This window comes from Belonocnema kinseyi, chromosome 1, assembly GCF_010883055.1.
Source record: "Belonocnema kinseyi isolate 2016_QV_RU_SX_M_011 chromosome 1, B_treatae_v1, whole genome shotgun sequence".
NCBI lineage: Eukaryota > Metazoa > Arthropoda > Insecta > Hymenoptera > Cynipidae > Belonocnema > Belonocnema kinseyi.
The window spans coordinates 140861713-140882865 of record NC_046657.1 but is presented as its reverse complement, the minus strand read 5'-3'; the positions used below and the strand labels follow the sequence as shown (position 1 = coordinate 140882865).

The following is a 21153-nucleotide window of genomic DNA, read 5'->3' as shown; positions in this document are numbered from 1 at the left end:
ACAATATTCAGCAATACCATGCTCGTCATCTAGCTCTGAAAGAACATTTTGAAGCGCTGAAAATATTGTGTCGCCAAAGTTTAGCTGGCATTCACCCGGAAAAACCGAAAAAGTGATTTTTCTGTTTTAAAATCGGGGTCCTTTAGTAAACTATAGGTAAAAGAAAATTTTACAGTGAAATATAGAGAAATCTATGTTTAAAAACATAATTCTTCATTTACGGAATTTCATGGGATTTACATAAAGTAATTTCGCAATATTTTAATCAAATCTAAAAGATTTCTACAGATTTTATCGAATTGTATGCCCTTTACTATTTTTAAAGTAAACTTGACATCAGTGCTGCAAATTTTATTTCTGTTGAATAAGGATAATTGTTCAGCGAAAATAAAAAAAATGTATTACAAAAATGTCAGGGAATTTTTGAAATACAGTCTATCGGCCACCCTGAAAGAGAAAAAGTCTCTTTATATATATATTTTTTTAATTAAGGCGAATTAGGTAATCATTTAAAATATTCATCCTCCATTAAAATTTTATATATAGCCTAAATATACTTCTTATTTTTGTTAAATGGTATTAAAAAGTTGATTCTGTAAAGGTAGGCAGTTTCTTTTTGCTGCTATGGCCGGTCCATACAGAAAACTTGGTAACGGATTCTGCTGATGCCGAGGACACGGCCTAATTTTTTTTTGGCTAATTTGCCCATTGAAGAGTACGTCAATTCGTGATTTTTTCACCACTCTGGATGATTCGCGTCATAATTGATTTCCGTTTCAGCTAAATACTGCATTTGAGGACTCTTATTATTCGATTTTTTGTTAAGAAAGAAGTCAGTGGCTAGGTTTTTACTTCTTCAATCGACCGCTTCGTCAGTTCACATATCTGCAACCATTTTATGAAAATTTGGGTCAGTATACGTCAGAAATGTCAGTATCTGCCTCTAGTCGTTCGATTTTTATAAAAGTTGGTAAAATTATAATGCTACATGGAAGAAATTTTGTACTCAAAGGATTTTTGAAAATGTTGAAAATTCCGGAAGTTTCCATTTTTTTTTAATTATACATATTTCTAGAAACGATCCTTGGATTTTAATCAAAATTGGACACATTAGAGGGGAAATTATATATTTTCTACGAATATAATACAATTTTTTAAAATAATTTTAATTTTGCCGGAAAAAAGTGCAAAACAAATTTTGATTCCACTGCGTTTTCAGTGTCGCGGTCCGCAAGCATTGGATACTTATATGTTTTCAATATTACCCCACTTGTTTATGGTTTTTTATGCTGTTTTTCATATTTGGCAGTTCGCATACCTTAATGTAAAGATTCCGATAAAATCGGAACTAGCAAGCACGTTGTAGGGATTCTAAAGATTTTTGCAGGAAAAGAACGACGTGTGTCCGAATTCAATTATTATTTGCAAATAAATTTTTGAAAAAAGCTGACGTCTGGATGTTGAATGCATTATGAACAATGGAATTGAGTTTCTTCTTTAAATCCTATTCGTGAATAATATCTTTTAGAGCTTAAGCTAAACTGGTTTCTGACGGATTTTCTTCAATCCTTTTACAAGAAAGAGATAAAATCTTATATTTCTATTCCTTATTTATGTAAATGTAGCTTCACAAGTATATATGTATCATTTTTAATCGACAGCCAGTCATCTGTGGAAAGGGTTGCTGTTTCGCATTTAAAAATATCATTTCTAATTCTCTGTCCTATTACAGCATTTTCTAATTTTAATCGCTTTAAGGGGTCTACCCACTTTAGATTTTGTCCAAAAATCGATTTCAATCGCAAACACGCTATTTTGTATGAAAACAAGCATTATGAAGAAACAGAAGGCATAACGTACGGTGCAGGCATCGCTGATTGAGCTCACTTGAAATTTTTTTACGATTTTTCGTTAAAAAAAGGTTAACTCGTTTTTCTCGAAACAACGGTTTTGAGCGGCTTGTTGATAAAATCTCAGAAACTACTTAACGGTTTCTTATCAACATTTTGCCACATATTCTTTATAAGTATAACTATAGCGCATATCATACAATTTTTGATTTTAAATATTTTTTGTTTGCAAAAAAAGGTGAAAAAACACGTGCTTTTTTCTTACTTTACGAAAAATTTCCGCCATTTTGTTAATTTTGAACAAATAAAAAATCGTATAATATGCGCTATAGTCATAAACCTACTGAATCTAAAACCGTTTCATTTTTTTTTTAAGACCATCCATCCTAAAGAAATTATCAACAGCGCACACCCTCCTTTTTTTGTATCTTTTTTCAGCCACCATTTTTATACATCTATATTCACTGAAATAAATTAAAACAATATTTTTCATGTATTTCGAGAGTGCGTTTATTGAATGTAATACCTTATATATCAGAATCTATCATTTACACCCATGCAAAAAATTCTTGAAAATAGCCTTATTTTTGCGCGTCTACAGTGGGTAGACTCCTTAACATGGCATTGCAATCAGGAGCAATTGCACTGAGAAAATCACGAAAACCATCGGGGGAAACGATAGGGGTCGATAATTGTTCTTTTTTAATTAGACAGATTAACGTCTTCGCTATTTTTTCCTGTCGAACCACTCCATATTTTTGTTTTAAAATACTCATCCGTTGCTTTTTTGAAACTAGTGCCAACTCACAAGGTGCATGGTTTTCATTTCTACGTTTCGGGCGTTCTGACATTCTGGTTATTTCGTTTAATTCTCAAATAAGGGTTATGAAACTATTGTCCGTTTGTTTTTTGTTTTCTTGGCATTTGAAATTTGATGTCGAATGAGGTATCTTTAAAATCCAGAAAAATGCGTCGAGTACTCGGATACCCGGATATTACCCGAGTATCCGGGTAACCGAGTTTTCGCTTATTACCCGAGTACCTGAGTGATACCCGTGATCTCGGATACCTGGGTGCCCGAGTATCCGAGTAAAAATAGGTACAAATACCCGTCATGAAGTCCTAGCCATAGTTATAAACTGTAAATTTCCTTATTTTGAAAAGATTCAGAAGACCTAAAATCAAACAAATTTAAATTAAAGTTTTTAGAATTACGCATTGTCAACTGAATGAGTTAATAATTGAGAAAGTTAAAAACTAAGGTTGATATTAAAAAAAAGTTGATATCGGGGTTATCAACAATTTTTTATATTATATTTTTTATTATTTGTATTAAATATTTTGTTTACATTACATTTTATGTATATTTATTTATTATTTAAAATTATTAGTTTTGGGGATAAAAAAGTCCAAAATTCAGCAAGGTCGAAGAACTGAATTTTTATGATAAAAAATGTAATGTGTTTATTAACGTGAAAGTATTTCTTTAATTTAGTAATTTTTATACCATTTTTAATCAACGCGTATATGGTGGAAGTTTTCCTCATTATTTTTTAAAAATATGATTACACTTTTTGTATGTCTCGATCTTAATAAGATAAAGTAATAGTTTATGGACATTTTTATATTTCTCGGGATGCATTTATGAATATTCTCAAATATTATAGGTAGAAAACATTGAAAGCTGTGTCAAATTCTTAAAAAAACTTTCATGATTCAACTCCAGTAATTTGTATATCTTAAGTATTTTATTCATTAATATTCTTCAGGATCACATGATCCTTAAAATCGATTTCATAAGCCCAGATTCGCAAAACTACAAAAATACCAGATCTCACCAAAAACATTTACAATGCAAGAATTTCGCGTATGTATTAAGGCGGGGGGGGGGGGGCGTAATTTTGTTTAATGCTAATAATTTCGACAAGTTTTTATAACATACTAAATTTGAGAACTCAGGCATCCTGTAGAATTAGGGTAAAACAAGGCTCGGGTAAAAAGACTGAACTTACCTCCCAACTACCTAATATACTATTATCTTTATAAGGTTCTCGAAAGATCAACCAATAACCATTGAAAATATTCTATTTCAGCTGCTCGATACGATTTTTAGTTTCTTGGCTAGAAAAACAGATTTCTATACTGGTGGTGGCGAAGGAGCAGCAGAAAAGGTATAAGTATATGTTCAATTTTTTATATTAAGCCAGTAAGAACTCCATTTTTTCATATCGTCTAAATTTATCAATTTATATTGTTCAGATTAATGCTGTCGCAAAAAAATACATGAAAATATGGATGATCCGTATCGATTCACTCTACCTAAAGGGCTAATATAGAGGCGGTTCTTATAATAAATAATCAAATATTCCATATATTCCGTGAAATTCTTCTATAGCGCCGATTTTGGGGCTGATGGTGGGTGGGAACTAACTCATTATAATCCGCTCCGTTTTTGTTTGTCCACGCCTGAGTGACAACCGCAGATTTCGCGCACTCCACGCAGCTCTGTTACACCCAACTGCGGCACGGCGTCAATTCTCGGAAGGGCTATAGAAGGGAGGGCTATTGAAAGGTTTCAGTGTACTTAGAATATTGCAATTCAATAAATTTCACGATTTCCGCATTTCAAATCCAAAGTAATAAATATTTATTTAGTGAAACTTTCCTGAACTTCTTTTGTCAGCGAAAAATATTGATTATTATGGGCAGAAAACCTCGGGAAGCATAAAATGGACAAAATAGGACATTGTACTCATCAACCACTTCAAAAATAAAAGCTATTATATCAAGTTAACGTTTAGTATCAAGTAAAATTTGGAAAACGTAACGCCGTGAAATTTTTAAACGCCTTATTCCACTGAATAATTAAAACAATTTACTGATTTTATCAAATTAATCTGCAGCTCGTGATGAGTATATTTAAAAGGCACGAAGCGACAGCTGTAACAAAAACCGAGACAGAGAAAGCAGAGCGGGCCGAACAGGAGAAGAAACGTCGAGAGAGACTTGAGAAGAAGCGAAAAGAGGAACAGGCCGCTGAAAAAATGGAAACTGACTCAAAAATTGTAGAGCTCACTGACGAGCAGGCTGCAAAACTACAAGAAGAAATAGACAATAAGGTGATTATTTTTTTTTTTGTTATATCTTTGATCAGTTATCTTTTCTACTGTTAAGTGCCAATGATTACATTTCGATTCCACGCATCCTTAGCTTTTATGATTAACGAACCTTATTTTGAAACTGGGAGAATATTCATTATTGTAAACAACTTTTCGATAGTTTTCTTTTTATAATTGGACAAATGTTTTTAAAAAAAGCAGTGTATGTTAGTGAGGCCACACAGCACAAGTGTAAATGAGGAATCATCGCGAGGGGCTAGTTTTGAAAAACCAACATTCAATATTAACTTCAAATCGGTTTTTCGATTCGATTGGCTTGTGCGTCTGTAAATCCCATATTGGATGTGCCTTATATTGAATTGGTTTTTTTACTTTTTTTACATACTTTCTTTTAATAAGGTGACCATAGTCCATCAATAAATCGAAACAAGTCGGTAGTTCCCATAAATAAATTAATAAAAAGTCAAAATGTGAAAATCGATTAAAGAATTATGAAACATAATTTCCCGTTAATTGAATAACTTTTTAAATTCAAAAAAACTTGTAGATGCCTATGAAATAAAGATTTTTTGAATCTTGAGTGAATATGCTTCGGATTCTTATGCCTAATGTTTTCATAACTGAGAAACTGAATAAAATAAAAGTTATTGCGATAAATGATCAATATTTCTTTCATATTTATTTGTAATTTTTTATTCTATTGTTTTGAAAACTTAAAATTTTTGAGCATATATTCTGTTTGTCTGAGCTAAAAAGTGTGTATTGATAAATTAGTTATATGCATGTAAATTAATAACAATTCCACTGAGAACAAGTAATTTTTCGTTTGCTAATGACTATTAGAAATACTGACAAAATTAATTATAATGACTTGTACTATTTCGATTTAGAGTATAATATTTATTGCAGGAATTTTAATTCTTTATACATATCTGAAACATTCAAATGAAAAACATTTTTTGAAAAAACAATCAAACGTTTTGAAATTTAAAGGAAACACAATGACAAATTTTTATACATTATTCTTTACTAGCCAAAATAGCGCGCTTATAATAACATGTTTTTTCTATTTTAGTTGTTTAATGATCAAATTAAAACATATGCTTTAATAAAATAAAAAATAAAAGAAATATTAAAATACTGCATCGGCTTTCATACAAATTTAACAAGTCAAGTTAGATTTATTATAATGTTTATAGTTTTTTATCACGGAATTTTGAATATCTTAAAGATTTGCAATTGAAGATTCTTCAATGTTAAATGTGTCTAATAATTCCTAAATCATGTTTATTTAGAAGATCAAAAGTCCAAACCGTTTAATTCTAAATCTGTCACTTGAAAAAATTGTTAATGGAAGTCATCAAATTACATTATTTTTAATCTGGAAGCGATAAGATTCCTCGTAAAATGTTAATTTTAATTAAACCGGCAGAACATGTATTCATTGAATAAGAATAGCTCATATATTTAATTTTAGTTACTTACGAAAAGAGATTTTCAGTGATAGGCTTTTTTTAAATCTCATAAATTCCCTATTGACAGTCTATCGGATGATTATTAAATTCCCAAATCATCAACAAGGGAAGATTAATTTTTAACAAAAAAAGATGACTTTTCAACTAAATTGTTGAGTTTTCAACTAAGCAAAGATCAATTTTTAATTAGACAGATAAATTTTCAAATAAAATAATTCATCTTCAACAAACAACATTTTCACAAAGGAGTTAAACTTTCGAGCAAGTACTACATTTTTTCACCAAAAAGATGAATTTTCTACTTAGAATATTAATATTTTTTAACAGAAGAGACGAATTATCAACAAAATACATGAATTTACAGTCAAAAAGCTCAATTATCAATTAAAATTATAATTTTTCAAATAGAAAAATTAATTTTGGATAAAGTGTTTTAACTTTTAACCAAGTACTTTAGTTTTTGACAAGTCAAAAATAAAAACTTTCTACAAAGCAGTTAAATTTACATCTAAGAAATATAAATATTTTAGAAGAAATTTTATTTTCAACCCAATATTTTAATTTTCTATCAAAATAGTTGAATTTTCACTGAAGAAAGATGTTCAAATAATGAAATAAAAAACATTTAAACCAAAGTGTTGAAGTTTTAAGGCAAAAGAACGAATTTTCTTTTGAAAATTCGAATTTTCAGCTTGAAAAAATATCAATTTTTAACAATAAATGGTCATTTGCAAAAGATTAGTTATATTTTCTACCGAAACAGTTCTATTGTCAACTAAAAAAGATGTTGCAATTCCCACTAAAAATTTTAGCTTTTAAACAAAATAATTGAATTCCCAACCTACATTTGATTTATGAATTTTCTTTCATTTTCGAAAGTTAAAAATTCAACTGTGAAAATAAAACTGTTTAAATCATTTTTAATACTTTTTTGGCTGGTTAATAAATAATTAAAGCAGGGGCCTTTAGCAACCCTTCAACTAAAACTTATTAAAATAAGAAGATTTTTAAACGTAATAATTAATAAAGGATTGAATTAGGGACCTTTAAAGGTCAATTTTTTTAAACTTTAATCTGGAAGATTTGGAAAGTTTAACATTCAGAAGAGTTTAATTTTGGCTGCTTTTGTTTTTCGTTTAATTTTGAATACTTCAAATGAAATCTTCAGCTTTAACTGTTTGAACTTTTGAATATTAACTTGATGAAAGTGGCCCACTCTTATTTATTATAACCTTATTTTTTAATTTGTTCTTTAATTTAATTTAGACTTTCAAAACGCAAAAGTTTGAATTGAGATTATTATTTGCCCATCAGTCAATTATAAAGTCGAAATTGTCAGTGTGAATATTGGGCTTTACAATTCATATGCTTATTATAGGTTGAAAATATCATGACATATTTAATCTGATATTGTTTAATTTATGTTCTCTCATAAGAGATAATTTAAACATTTCATTTAACTTCAAACCAAACCTAAACTAAGTATATTAATGGTAAGGCCCAATACTAACAAGTTCGACTTTGTTAGGCGGCTAAGTGAAAACAATAATATTATTTGAAGTTTAGAATTTTTAATATTTCAATTGGACTAAGAAAGAAATTAAAAAATATTATTAAAAAATAATGATGATTTTTTTCAAAAATGACCTGATAAATTGTAGCAAACATTTATAATATTGTACAAAAAATTATAGGATACAATTGATGAAAATTTTAATTCAATACTGTACTACTTAATGAAAATTTGAGGTACATATACGTTATATGACCTCAAATTTTGCATTCCTCAATTATTAATCCAAATGCCAGAAATTTAGGCTACATTTTTTTAAAACTGTTATTTGATCAAAAAAAACCTGTGCATTCTATATGCATTTGTTTAGTTGTTTAGAATTATTGTCATAAATTAAAAACTTAAAATGCTTTTCGTCATTCGCATTTTAGATTTTCGAAAATTTGAGGCCGACCGATCAAATCGAAAAGACCGATCCGATCGTAGCATGGGTCGAGTGTCGCTTTTCTGAAGTGCGTCCAATTTCGGTTCGAAATCGGATCGATTTTTTTTGTTTGCACAGGTCTAATTATAATATTTACATATATACACAGGGAGTTAATTTGTTGAAACTATTTAAATCCTATTTTTTAATAGATAGTTTTTTTCCTTTTGAAATTGATTGAAATGGGAAAATGAAACTGATGTTAATCAAGTACCTGTTAAAATATCAGGGAGATTTATTTATTTAATAAAACAAACATAGGGATCAGCTTATTTTCACTTTAAAACTGTTTCTTCATTCTTATTATGAAAAATAATTTGTATACGTTTATCAATTTTTTAATAATGAATGCAAAATTAGGCAATGTAACTTTTTTAAATATCTATGGTTTTAATTGAAGGTGTTATGTGAGTTTTAATTAGCATGTGATTCCATTAATCAAACCTTGAAGTTTACTTGTTAATAATCCCTGCTGAGGAGATCTAAATTGGTATCGAAAAATGTTGGTTCCCTAGTAATATGAAAAAAGCGGAGAACAAACAAAGAAAAAGTGAGAAGTTAGTTTTGGTTGACTTTTTCTTTTTTCTCCCTCTTGTTTCCTTTTTTATTAAGTCTTAAACCTAGAGAAGATAATGAAATAACCTTCTTTTTAGTTACAAATATGAATACTTGAAATAAATTTATATACATATATTTTTATGTCTTGGAAAGCAGTAAAGTGCATTTTTTAATTTGCAATATTAATTCTGTCGAATATATATATGTTAATCTGACCAAATCTTGGGGCAAAATTGAGAAAAAATGTTCAAAAATAGTACTGACGTTATCGTGGCCCTACACTTCTCTCATAAATTTTACAAAAAGACTGACAATTTCTCTCGTAAATCCATTAATTTTATTTCTACACGATTAATGAAAGAACATTATTGTATACTTTTTATAATATGCTTGAAATTTCGGTAAATTATAGTATATAATTTTTAAATAACTGATATTCTGTATTTTATGAAATGCATTTCCTTATCTCCACACCCTCGAAAATAGATTTATTTATTAATACTATTGACACTTTTGTTATTGATAACAGCGATGAATCCTTTTGTCACCTATTTTAAATTTTGTCACCTTTTGTCACCTGTTTTAGGAATTTATCACCTTTTTCTCCTATTTCGAGGTTTCTCATCTTCTGTTACCTTTTTTCATTTGGAAAAGTATAATTTTATTCAAAATTTCAACTTGCACACCAAATACAGTTTTTATTACACTTTCCTGATCGACGAATCTTGAACCAGATGATCGAATTTTCAAACAAAAAAGATTAAACTTCAACCAGGGAGAGTTGCATTTTCAAACATAATCTTAAATTTTTAATTTGAAAAGATGAATATTTTACAAGCCAGTTTAATTTTGAAGTAAGGAAGAGGAATTTTCAACTAAAAAATATGAATTTTCTAACAAATGAGGATTTTTACATCAAAAGGATTGATTTTCTATCAAAAAATACAACTGTTCGATAAATCAGTTGAAATATTGATAAAAAAAAGACATAGTAGAATTTTTAACCAAGAGATGAATTTTTAACCAAAAGGTGATATTTTTTTTAGCAAATAGTTGAAATTTCCACGAAAAAAGACGATTTTTAAAGTATAAGAGAATTTCCAATCCAAAAAGTATCAATATTCGACAAAAAAAGTATGACTTTTAACAAAATAGTTGAATTCAGATTAATTCTGAAAAAGAAATATAATACTTTTTGTTTTTTGTTTGTTTGTTTGTTTTTTTTTATAAAAAGAAATAACCATCAATCGAAATAGATTTTTTGAACCAAGAGGTTAATTTTAAACAAAAAAGTTGACTTTTTAAGAACCTGTTTCAATTTTCAATAAAGTAAATAAACTTTCAAACAATTTGTAGAATTTTGAACTAAACATCACAAATATAATAGTAGACTTTTCAATGAAAATGACTAACTTTCAAATATAAAAGGTTAATTTTTTTCAACAACTAAAAAAAAAAGATTTTTTTACCAAAAGATAAGTTCTCAACAAAAAAATATGAATTTCCTGAAAAAGTATAAATTTTCGACCAAAAACGGTGGCTATTTCAAAAAAATCCTTGAATTTTCACAAAAAGTATGTTTTTCAAGTAAAAGAGATTATTTAGTAAACAAAAATACAATAATAGACTTTTTAAATATATAGAATTAATTTTCAATAAAAAAAGATGAATGTTCAACCAAAATATATGAATTTTCTATTAAAAAAATAAATAAATTTTCTTCCAAACAATATAATTTTTTATAATAAAATATAGTTTAGTAGTAGAATTTTGAACCAAAAAAATTATTCATTAAAAATTCCACTCCTTGGTTGAAAGTTGAACGAATTTTTTAACATTTCATTTTTTTTCGTTGAAGATTCATAATTTTAGTTAAAAGTTGGTATTTTTTTTGGGTTAAAAAATTAAATTAAAAATTCGTTTTGTTGTAAACAAGTTTTTTTAAACTACAAATTCAAATATTTTGTTAAAAAAGTCAACTGATTAATTGTAAATTAACTTTTTATTGTTATTTCATGTCCTTGTTTTTAAAATTAAATTGTTTGATAGAGAATTAGGCTTTTTGGCTTTAAAATTCAACACATTGGTATTCAATTAAACTGTTTTATAGAAAATTCGTTTTTGTTTTGATTAAAAATTAATTCTCAGTGAAAATTTATCTACTCCGTTTTTGGTTAAAAATCCAACATTTTGGTTAAAAAATTATGTGTTTTGGTTGAAAATTCGTCTTTTTTTTGGTGGAAAATCAACTTTTTTTTTTTGGTCAAAATCTAGCCATGTTGAAAATATATACTGTTTGGTCAAATCTAACTGTTTTTATTATTTTTTATTAAAGTTTTGTAGTGGAAATATCAACTATAAAATTTTTTGATAAACATTCATCTTTTTTGTTAAAAATTCAATAATTTGCTTAACATTATTTTTCTTTCTTGACTGAAAATTTTTTCTTGGTAGAAAATTCACTTTTTGGTTGAAATTTCATCTCTTTTTGGTTAAAAATGCAACTTCTTAGTTGAAGATTTATCTATTTTGCTTGAGGATTAAACTATTTTTTTGAAAATTAAAAAATTCGGTATAAAATTTAACTTTTTTGTAGAAAATTCGTTTTTATCGTTGTTGTTTTAATTGAAAATTAATTTTCCTTAGTAGAAATTCATCTGCTTAATTTTTTGGTTAAAATTGAACCTTTATAGTTTAAAAATGCAGACAATTAATCTTTTTTGTTTGAAAAATCAACAATTTGGTAATAGATTTAACTATGTTGTAAACAATAAAATGGTTTTATTAAAAAATAGTTTTTATTTTTGTTTAATTGAAAATTAGTTCTCAGTGGAAATGTAAATACTCCATTTTCAGGATGGCCGTTTTAATCAAAGAAAAAAACTTCTGGGCATCTCTCGGTTTTCAACAAATGACAACTTGTTTGTGTTATTTAACATTTGTTTTATCACCTATTTGTCACCCATTTTAGACAAAAATGTCACCTTTTCACCTTTTTTGAGGACAATAGGTACTTTGATGACTGTAATTGATTTACTGTTTAAATCGAGAGTCCTTTCTTAAAATTTATAAGAGGGATCGTCTAGGTGTATTGTTTAAATGTAAAAGAACATACACGTCACCCATTCTTCATTGAACTTATCGATATCTTTTGAATAATTGTATTTTCCAAGACACAAGTCTGACTGGGAAGCAACGGGTAATGTGGCGCAAATTAATATAAATGGGTGTTTCTCCACATACAGGACAATTTTGTTTCTTAAACCTTTAGTGACTAAACCAATCAGATTTTCTTTATAAAATTTTGTGAATTTTTGCATTTCTACATAATCTAATCCTCCCATAAGAAAAAAATCAAGTTACATAATCATATGCCTGCACAAAATTATCTGAAGTACTCGAAAAACTCATTTTTTGAGATATCTCCATATACGTGGCGCCAAGGTTAGAGAAGTTTAATTAATATAGAAAATACCGTTAAATTTATGATTGATCCTTTAAAAGTTTGGCTCAAAAGCTACAAAATTCGGAAAAAGTATTTTAATGTAACTGATATATATTTGCATTTATACAACTGTCTCCCTAAACATTGTCGTTTCCTAATAAAAATCAATGCATAGATAATGATTACTTAGAGCGCGCATGGAAGGATATTTTGTAAGAGGCATTTATTGATTATTTTTATTTTCAAAGCCTAAAAGTAATTTTGTATCGCTTTCGGATACTCTAACCTCTTTTTCGCTTTTAAAAGTTGACATGGAGTTATTAGGCTCTTTCCTAAAAATTTTTATTCGAAATTAATGTAGATCGACAATTTAAACTGCTTTATTCACAAGTCATGAAAAACTTTAGTCTGATTTGCTTACTTTATCAAATAATCATACATTATATTTGTTCAAATTTGGCAAAATAATTAAAGCTTAGAAAATATATAATCGATAATGGGATGGTAACATATTTAACATGTAGATCGGTATCTTAGAACCTGCTTTACTTATAGTAAGAATTATTGCCTAATTTTTGTTTCTTCTTGAAAAAATGCCCGAGCGTTAAGTTACACTGCCCGTTGGGCAATATAGCGTATTATTATTTTGATTTATTTCAATTTAAAAATAATGATCTAAATATCACAGTTGTTATTTCAGTACATGAGATTTTCATGAGCAGCCATTTTAGAAAAATTAGAGGTCCAGTTTAGCATGTAATTGGAAACCAAATCTATAAGATATCATTTCAAGAATATCGGCATTTTGCATTAAAATGGCCATCGCACCGTATTACGAGGGTGGCCATCAACCTGGGAGAAACTTGCACCGAGAGAAAACCGGGATAAAGCCGGGAGAGAAATATCACACCTGGAGATTTCCCGTATTTCATGATTTGCGCATTTTGTAATTCTTGAAAGTTCACAACTAGAAATTATATAATTTTTAAAGTGTTTAGAATAGTTAAACTTTGAAGGCTTACAATATTTTTCGCATTATTTAAAATTCTGCAATTTGTAATGGTGAAAGTAGCAATGACTTTTGATTTGAAAAAATTACATCTTTTAGTAAAAAAAACCTACCTACTAGTAATTCAAATATTCAAAATTTTAGGACCATTTCACTATTAAATATTTCGAAATTTTATATTAAAGGCCTTGATAGTCAGTTTTAAATTTAATAATTTTCGATGTAAATATAAAGCAACTTTTGATTGAAAAGCATAAAACTGTACATTTTCAAAAAATGTATTCTTTATCTTAACTTTTAATTTTATATTTAAGATCTTGAAATTCTCCGATTCTTAGTTGAAAATTTAAACAAATAAGGAATTTCAAATTGAAAAATATTTTATATTTGAAAATTTCTAGAATGAATGATAATTCTAAAGGAAGATTTGAAATAAGAATTTTTTAAATTGAATTTAAAATAAAAAAAGATGAAAATTAATCTATCTGAAATTGACGCACCAGTAAAAGAACACTTTCGATAATTGTAAGTGGTTACAATTTTAGATTTCTGAATTTTTATTAAAACAACTACATTATTAATTTTTTCCTTTTTAAGGTTTCAATTTTCAATCAAAATTGAATTGGTTAAATTTTGGAAAGTATTATTATCAATTTGAAAATTATTAATTTTTAGGCGATTTTAATTTACTTACAATAATTGAAATTTTACAGTGTTTAAGTATAAAAAAAGTTAATGTTTCTCATTTAAAATTATTATATATTTCAAAAGGTTGTTATTTTAAATAATTTAATTCTTTTTTCATTCAAGAAAACGTTTTATAATCAGTTTTAATGTCAACTTGTAATTTTATTATGCCATGACAATTTAAAATTCTAGAATATCAGAAGCTTGGCAGTTGAAAGATTCAATTTAGTTTTCAATATCAAATTGTCAATTTTTAATCGCTTTGAATTCAAATTATTCAAATATAAAAGTTTTGAATCTTTAATTATTTATTTGGAACGCTTTTAATTATAAAGAATACAAGTTCAATTACTTTTCATTTTAAACTATCCAATTTCATAAATTTAAATCTCAAATATACAATTTTTAACGTTTTTACATTGTTATATTTTTAAGTTTTTTAATCTAGGATAATTCTAATTTCGTGATTATCTAAATAAAATAACAATTCTTTAATTTTTAGAGCTTCGACTCAGAAATTATACAATCCAAATCCTTTTTCTATTTAAATTGTCCAAAATCGTTGGTATATATTTCAAGAGCTTGCAATTCGAAATTATTTATTATTAACTATTATTTCAAAAATATTTAAAACCTTATATTAAAAAATTGGTTTAATAATGAATTTTTAAAATTGCATATTTTCATGTTAGTAAATAGAAATTCAGAGACAGGAACGCGCGCTTTGCGCATGTGCATTTGCTGCTAGTGTGCAATAAAATGCTTATCTGTACTTTCCTTTATTAGACACAACAATTTCCTTATCCTGCTTATTATATGATTTCAAAATCAATTAATTTCTTGCAAAAAGGTTTGCTGACGTTTATCGACTTCCGCAATTTATAATATATGTGAAAAAACCGTGGCTTTTGCAAAGAAATTAAATTTTTTATAAACCGGGAGAAATCACGAATGTTCACCGGGAGAACCGGGACAAAACCGAGAGACAAAAGTTACAAAAAAATAGCCACCCTGATTACTCGCTTCTGCATGGCATATACATAAATAATTTTATATAGATATTAACGAAGTTGAACCATTTGTGACATACTTGCATCCTACGGATAAGACAACTTATCAATTTTACAACATGTTTGATTACATTTGGAGGAAAATAAGTTTCCCTAGCTTTGTCCTAGCTGTTAAATCACACGAGAAATATTCAAAACAATGACCTACGACGACGTTTCATATGCATTTCATTTTGCAGAAAGCCGCTCAGAAACTGGAGGCCGTCGCATCGTCTAGCTCCATGGAAAGTGAAATCACAACTAAATTAGAAGATTTAGAGGAAGAAGAGGACGAGAGTGAAAAGGGGAAACTGAAGCCTAATAATGGAAATGGTGCGGATCTGCCCAATTACCGGTGGACGCAAACTCTTCAAGAAGTCGAGGTAAGTGTCTATTGTAATTCTGAATCAGCCGATGAGCGTAATCTGTACTATACTGAAGCTGGATATAATAGTTATTTAATTGCACTGATCTGGAAAAAACAGCATGAGTACTTGCAGCAGATGCATATCTTACAGGTAATGTTCTGCTGATAAAACTCTAATAGGAATCGAAAAGTCTTCTTAGGAAATTCTAGATTTCGAGGAATATCACAGGCGGTAAGTCACATTGACCCAACTCGCAGGCTAAGGAAATCGGCAAAGGAAAAAAGTTGAATGTAAAGGATAAATTTCGCGGTAGTCCTGAAGAAGAAAAAGGTTTGACTAAGAATGATCCAAATCGAATTTCTAAGGAAGTTTCTACACCATTTTTGTATTCAAATCTGAATAAATCAAAATCCTAACTGCTCCCTTTTGCGAGATATCGATATTTTAATATATGGTAATACTCAAAATCGTAATTTTCATTTTATTACCATACACCAGACGTTTTAAATGAAATCTGCAATGACTTTATACTTCGAGAATTCAAATGATAGAAACTGAAACGTAAAACCACTTTCAGTTGTACCCAGGACCAACGATGAGTTCGTAGTGGTTTTATTGGTCCATTTTAATTTTTTTTCTTTCTTAAATTTGATTACAAATTTGTATTTCTTTTATTAATTTTTAAATATTTTTATGTGTTTGATAAGAGTTTTAAGATTATACATGGAGTAAAGAAAATTTAACCACTCCTTTAAATAGTCTTGATGCAAAAGACTCATCAGCTATATAATTTATTTTATGACGATCCCCGAATATTAGAAACTCACCTTGAATAGACTCTCCACTTTGCTTAGACCAAAATGTTTTTTTTTTGTTTCCTGCGAAAAGATCCTGAAAATGAATTTTATTAATTATATTTTTGCCACGAGAAATTCTTTTAACAAAAGAGAATATTTATATGAGTGCGTGGAATAATATTTTATTATAAGTATAAGAAGTTTAACATTAAGATGTCTATATCTCGTGAAAGGGAGAAGCTAGGATTTTGATTTTTTTTCATATTTTGAATTAATAAGTGATGTAGAAACATCTTATGAAACCCGATTTTGGATCCATTTTAGTCAAACCTTTTCCTCCTTCAAGACCATCTCCCAACTACACATGAAAAGTACTTTTCCATTTTTTTGTCGATTTAGATCATACTTTTATGTTTTTATCATAAATTACGAAATTTCCGTAAGAAAATGTAACAGTGGGCGTGAGGAATTAGTTGAGTGGGTAGAAAAAATTAAATTTTTTGAATTCGAAAGAATACTAAATTTTGCATTGCTGAATGCGTTATCGATCGATTTACATCTTGGGTCCGTGCACGAGCAAAATTTTCAGTTAATATTTTGCAAGATATAATTATATATATATATATATATATATATAATTGTTTAATATAAATTTAAAATTTAAAATAAATTTTAAAATTGTTTATATATATATAGAAAATTGTTTAACTCATGAAAGATTTCCTTAGATCAAAAGGAACTCACAAAAACTTAAAGATGTTTCACAAATCGAAGCAATACAAATTCCTCCGACATCTTTAATTTTGTGTGAGTTTATTTTGACCCAGAGAAATCCCTTAAGTGTCTAACGATCTTTTTGACGTTTGTATTGACGTAATAATAAAAAATTTTTATAGAATCTGTCCAGGAGACTAACGGTTTTGTTGCAATTTCGCGCTGATAGTTTCATCCGCAAGAAAGGAATGTACTTTGTCAGGACTGCGTTCTGCCGTTTGGGGAATGGGGAAACTTTTCCAAAGAGTACGTGATTAATTTTGAAGACTATACACTAGTTATTTTCAGAGGAAAAATATTTTAACGTTAATCCGAGCTTGCATTCACTGAGTCACCCCTAACCCGAACGGTGTAGAGCCCGACGTATGACCGGACCATACTTATACCACTGCCAGGACTCCTGTGCTCGGCAGTGGCACGAGTCGGACTGCCGTCAGACGCCTTTTCTTTTGGTAGACAGAACCCTGCTTTATTTTATTTATTTAATACATTTAGGAGTTGTTAACCAGTATTTTGAAGAAAAATTGAACGAGAACGGATTTTGTTCCCGCTGGGACATTATTTTAGACTATTGTCGCGATGGGGAAAAAATTTGCTTTAAGACAGGTCTTTTGAAGCATTAAGTATTTTAGATATATAATAATTAAAACAAGTTTTAGTGCAAAAAAAGCACAGAGTTGTTTATGACATTCAAAGATAGTGTGAATCCAAAACAAGTTCTTTATTCGTAGTTCTAATGGGGATGATAACTTTCTTTTGGGAGTAAAGTTTACTAATCTAAACTTTCATAACCAAATATCTAACAAATAACTGTTGGTGAGAATGGAAATATTTTGCGTAACATTAGCATTAGGCTTGTGGTGAAATAAGTAAACATTTTAATTTTCTTGTAATCAGTCAAGAATAATAATAAACGGTAAATGCTTAAAAACGCTGCAATAAAAATGAAATATAATTTTAAAAAAAGATCATTAAAATCAAATGAAAATACGGTGAAATAAAAATGAAATACAATTTTAAAATGATCCGATTTATTGTGATTCAGAGAATTTAGAAATATTTTAATATAAGGAAGGTTTTCACAGTCATTAGCAGATGATCATGCAACTCGCTGTTGCATTGCGCAGGATTTGGCAGGTTTTTTCAGTTTGTTTGCAATGAGTCAAGAGTTGAAAGTTTAACTGGATTATCTTCTACACTTTCTTTCTGACTAATCACCTAAAAATTAAAAATGAGGTTACATGTTAAACATTTACATGTTTCCAATTACAATTTTTATTCTAATCATTTTAAAATTACTTGCTATGTCACAAATAATAAAAGTTATTAATAAATATTTATTTTTCAAATCATCGTAATCTTTATTTACATAAAATTTTTATGATTCTATTTTTTAGTGTTTTCCTCATATGTTGCGATGCAAATTTTAGGTACAAAATCTATGATTTCACCGCCTCGTGTGACATGCTTCTTCTTTGAAGGCCAACAAGTTATGTGATGAGATCTAATTTATCAGAAAAAAATCGTTTCGAACAAGTGGAATTCTTTGTTATTTTATTAAAGCTATAGTAATTTTTTTAAGATATGACGATCAAATGTATGATATACCTTGACAGGAATATATTTGAAAAATATTGTCATTAAAATAATTTCTATTGACTCTGAATTACAAGAAAATATTTAGAAGTGAAATATTGTTTTTTATTTCATAACATAATTAATTTGAAGTATCTAAGTCAGATGAAAATCTTTTCTGTTGTACAAAAATTTGTGTTTTGTATGGTGAGAAATAAATTATATTTTTTTGCTTATAAGTGACCTTTAAATGTAGATGAAAAGAAATCGACTAAATTTTTTTATGTGTGTCACGCTACCCACACATAAATTCAGGTACAATAGAAAGAAATTTTATCTAATTCAGACAACGAAAATGAATTTTAATCTGAAATAAAAAGTGATGAGCCACATTTAGATATTTTCTTGTTATTTAAAGTTAATAGAAATTATTTTAATGTCAATCGAAGAAAATAGCGAAAAATTTATACAAGTATGAATATAAAAATATTGAGATACGCTGAGGTGCAAAACGCCATCAATTTTTTCAATGCGGCCCAAATGAGAATTCGCAAAACCAGGTAGAATTTTTAAGGTGCATTTTGAATTGTACTTGAAAACAATTTTGTTATTATTTTGCATATTTTAATTAGTAATTGAATGGATACATTTAAAATTGATTGGAAACTAAGTGTTATATATGGAATTTTTATCGTATACAGTGAAAAAACACGTTTTACGTTCAAACTGTTTTTGTCAACAAGACAAAATATTTTAATATTTGATGTAAGTTTCAGCATATTATAAGCTTCACATAACTTATCTGAACAAAAAATGATCTTAAAATAAATTTTTATTAACTTTCACTTGAAATATTTGCTATCTAAAAAATTATAATCGATCTCAGAGCATGCAGTCTTATTATCGGATTCGGGGCTTTGCAAGGACGAATGAACCCTTTCCCTAGCAGCTCGTGGGAACAACAGTGACATCACTAAACGACCAAAAAGTTATAGATACGGTTCAAAACGTTCGAAGGCGCAGAGCACTGGACAATGGATTGGCAAACAGTATGACCACCCTAGAGTTCGGGGTGTTGAAAATAATGTTGATAGAAACACAACGACGAACCGGCGAAACACCTACATTGATTGAACGAATCAACTCAAGAACGACTTACTAGACTGCTACGATGCCAGCATTATCCCTATTCGCGTGGTTCAGAAAAAGGTGTAGCAGGCTACTGAGAGAACCTGCTAATTGACAGCTGCGTCTGCAAACACGCAGTAGCCCATCAGCGCGTCCTGTCAGAGGCCTTGATTGATTCACGGAAAGCTTACGATTCAACCTCTGATATGCTTATCATCTGTCTGATGGAAGGCTGGAAGGTTTCTCCACACATAGTGAGATGCATAGACAGATTGATGCTCCTTTGGCAAACTAGACTTACTGTCTCATATGCAAATTATCATGTGACAACGAACAACGTCACCTTCCCAAGGGGTGTCTTTCAGCGCGATCCCATGAGCCTTCTGCTTTTTTGCATCACACTTATGTCTCTTTTCACAACGAAATTCTCCTGGATACTTCTGCGGCGATATTAATCATTGCGACCATAAGGTCACTAATGGATTGTATATGGATGACCTAAAGATCTATGCTTTTGGTATAAGCAAACTTCAGAGTGCTTTAAACATCGTCAAGGAGTACACGAGAGATTGTTATAGACTTTGGATTGGACAAATGTCCCAGAATTCATATTAATAAAGGAAAGACGGTTGGCTTTCCTAGGGACGCTCAGCTTGTGGATATTATCAGACATCTTGATACTGGAGAGATATACATACCTGGCCGTGCCTCAAAGTCGCAAGCAGGACGTAACTTCAGTGAAGAAGTCTCTTCGAAGCAGATACAAGCATCTTCGGAAGCAATGCATGTAAAACGAGCTTATGGCTTTTGATATCTGTACACGTAAGATAATGCATATGCATAAGAGTTTGCAAATCAGTTCGTTCTTTTCGCGATTATACATCACACGCTGTGAAGGCGGACGCGTACTTCTGAATCTCCAATGTCTTTATAACTCTCCTAAAAGTGATCAGGAAATATGAGATAATTGGCAAATGAGAATGAGAAAAGTACATTAGTCATTTAGATGCTTACTTCTAAAAACCTAAGTAAAGGAAGCAGATGTTGAAAAATTCGTTCAACAGCTACTCGACAAGAAAATGCACGCAAAATTTCATAGAAATGTAGAAAATCAATCCTTATCGAAGGTGCAAACTTTTGCTTGCCTCAGTGCATTAGGACTTAATTCAGGTACAAACGGTTTACTTTTCGCATGCCAGGATGTTGTCATTTCCACCTTAGTATATCGCGACAACAATTTATGTCAAGAAGTTTCCAGCGATTAGTGCAGAGCATGTCATGCACACGCCGAGTACCTAGAACACATACTATTTTTATCGCTC

At 29.1% G+C, this 21153-nt stretch overlaps 1 protein-coding gene across 1 annotated transcript in view; it reads left to right on the top strand.

Annotated features, from left to right (window-relative positions):
• Positions 1 to 21153, top strand: part of LOC117178778 (nuclear migration protein nudC) — a 297288-nt gene that overhangs the window by 4871 nt on the left and 271264 nt on the right. Inside the window, exons 2-4 of the mRNA XM_033370283.1 lie at positions 3944 to 4021; positions 4754 to 4969; positions 15390 to 15572. Coding sequence (XP_033226174.1) covers positions 3944 to 4021; positions 4754 to 4969; positions 15390 to 15572 — 477 coding nt within the window. The remainder of the gene's footprint in view (positions 1 to 3943; positions 4022 to 4753; positions 4970 to 15389; positions 15573 to 21153) is intronic.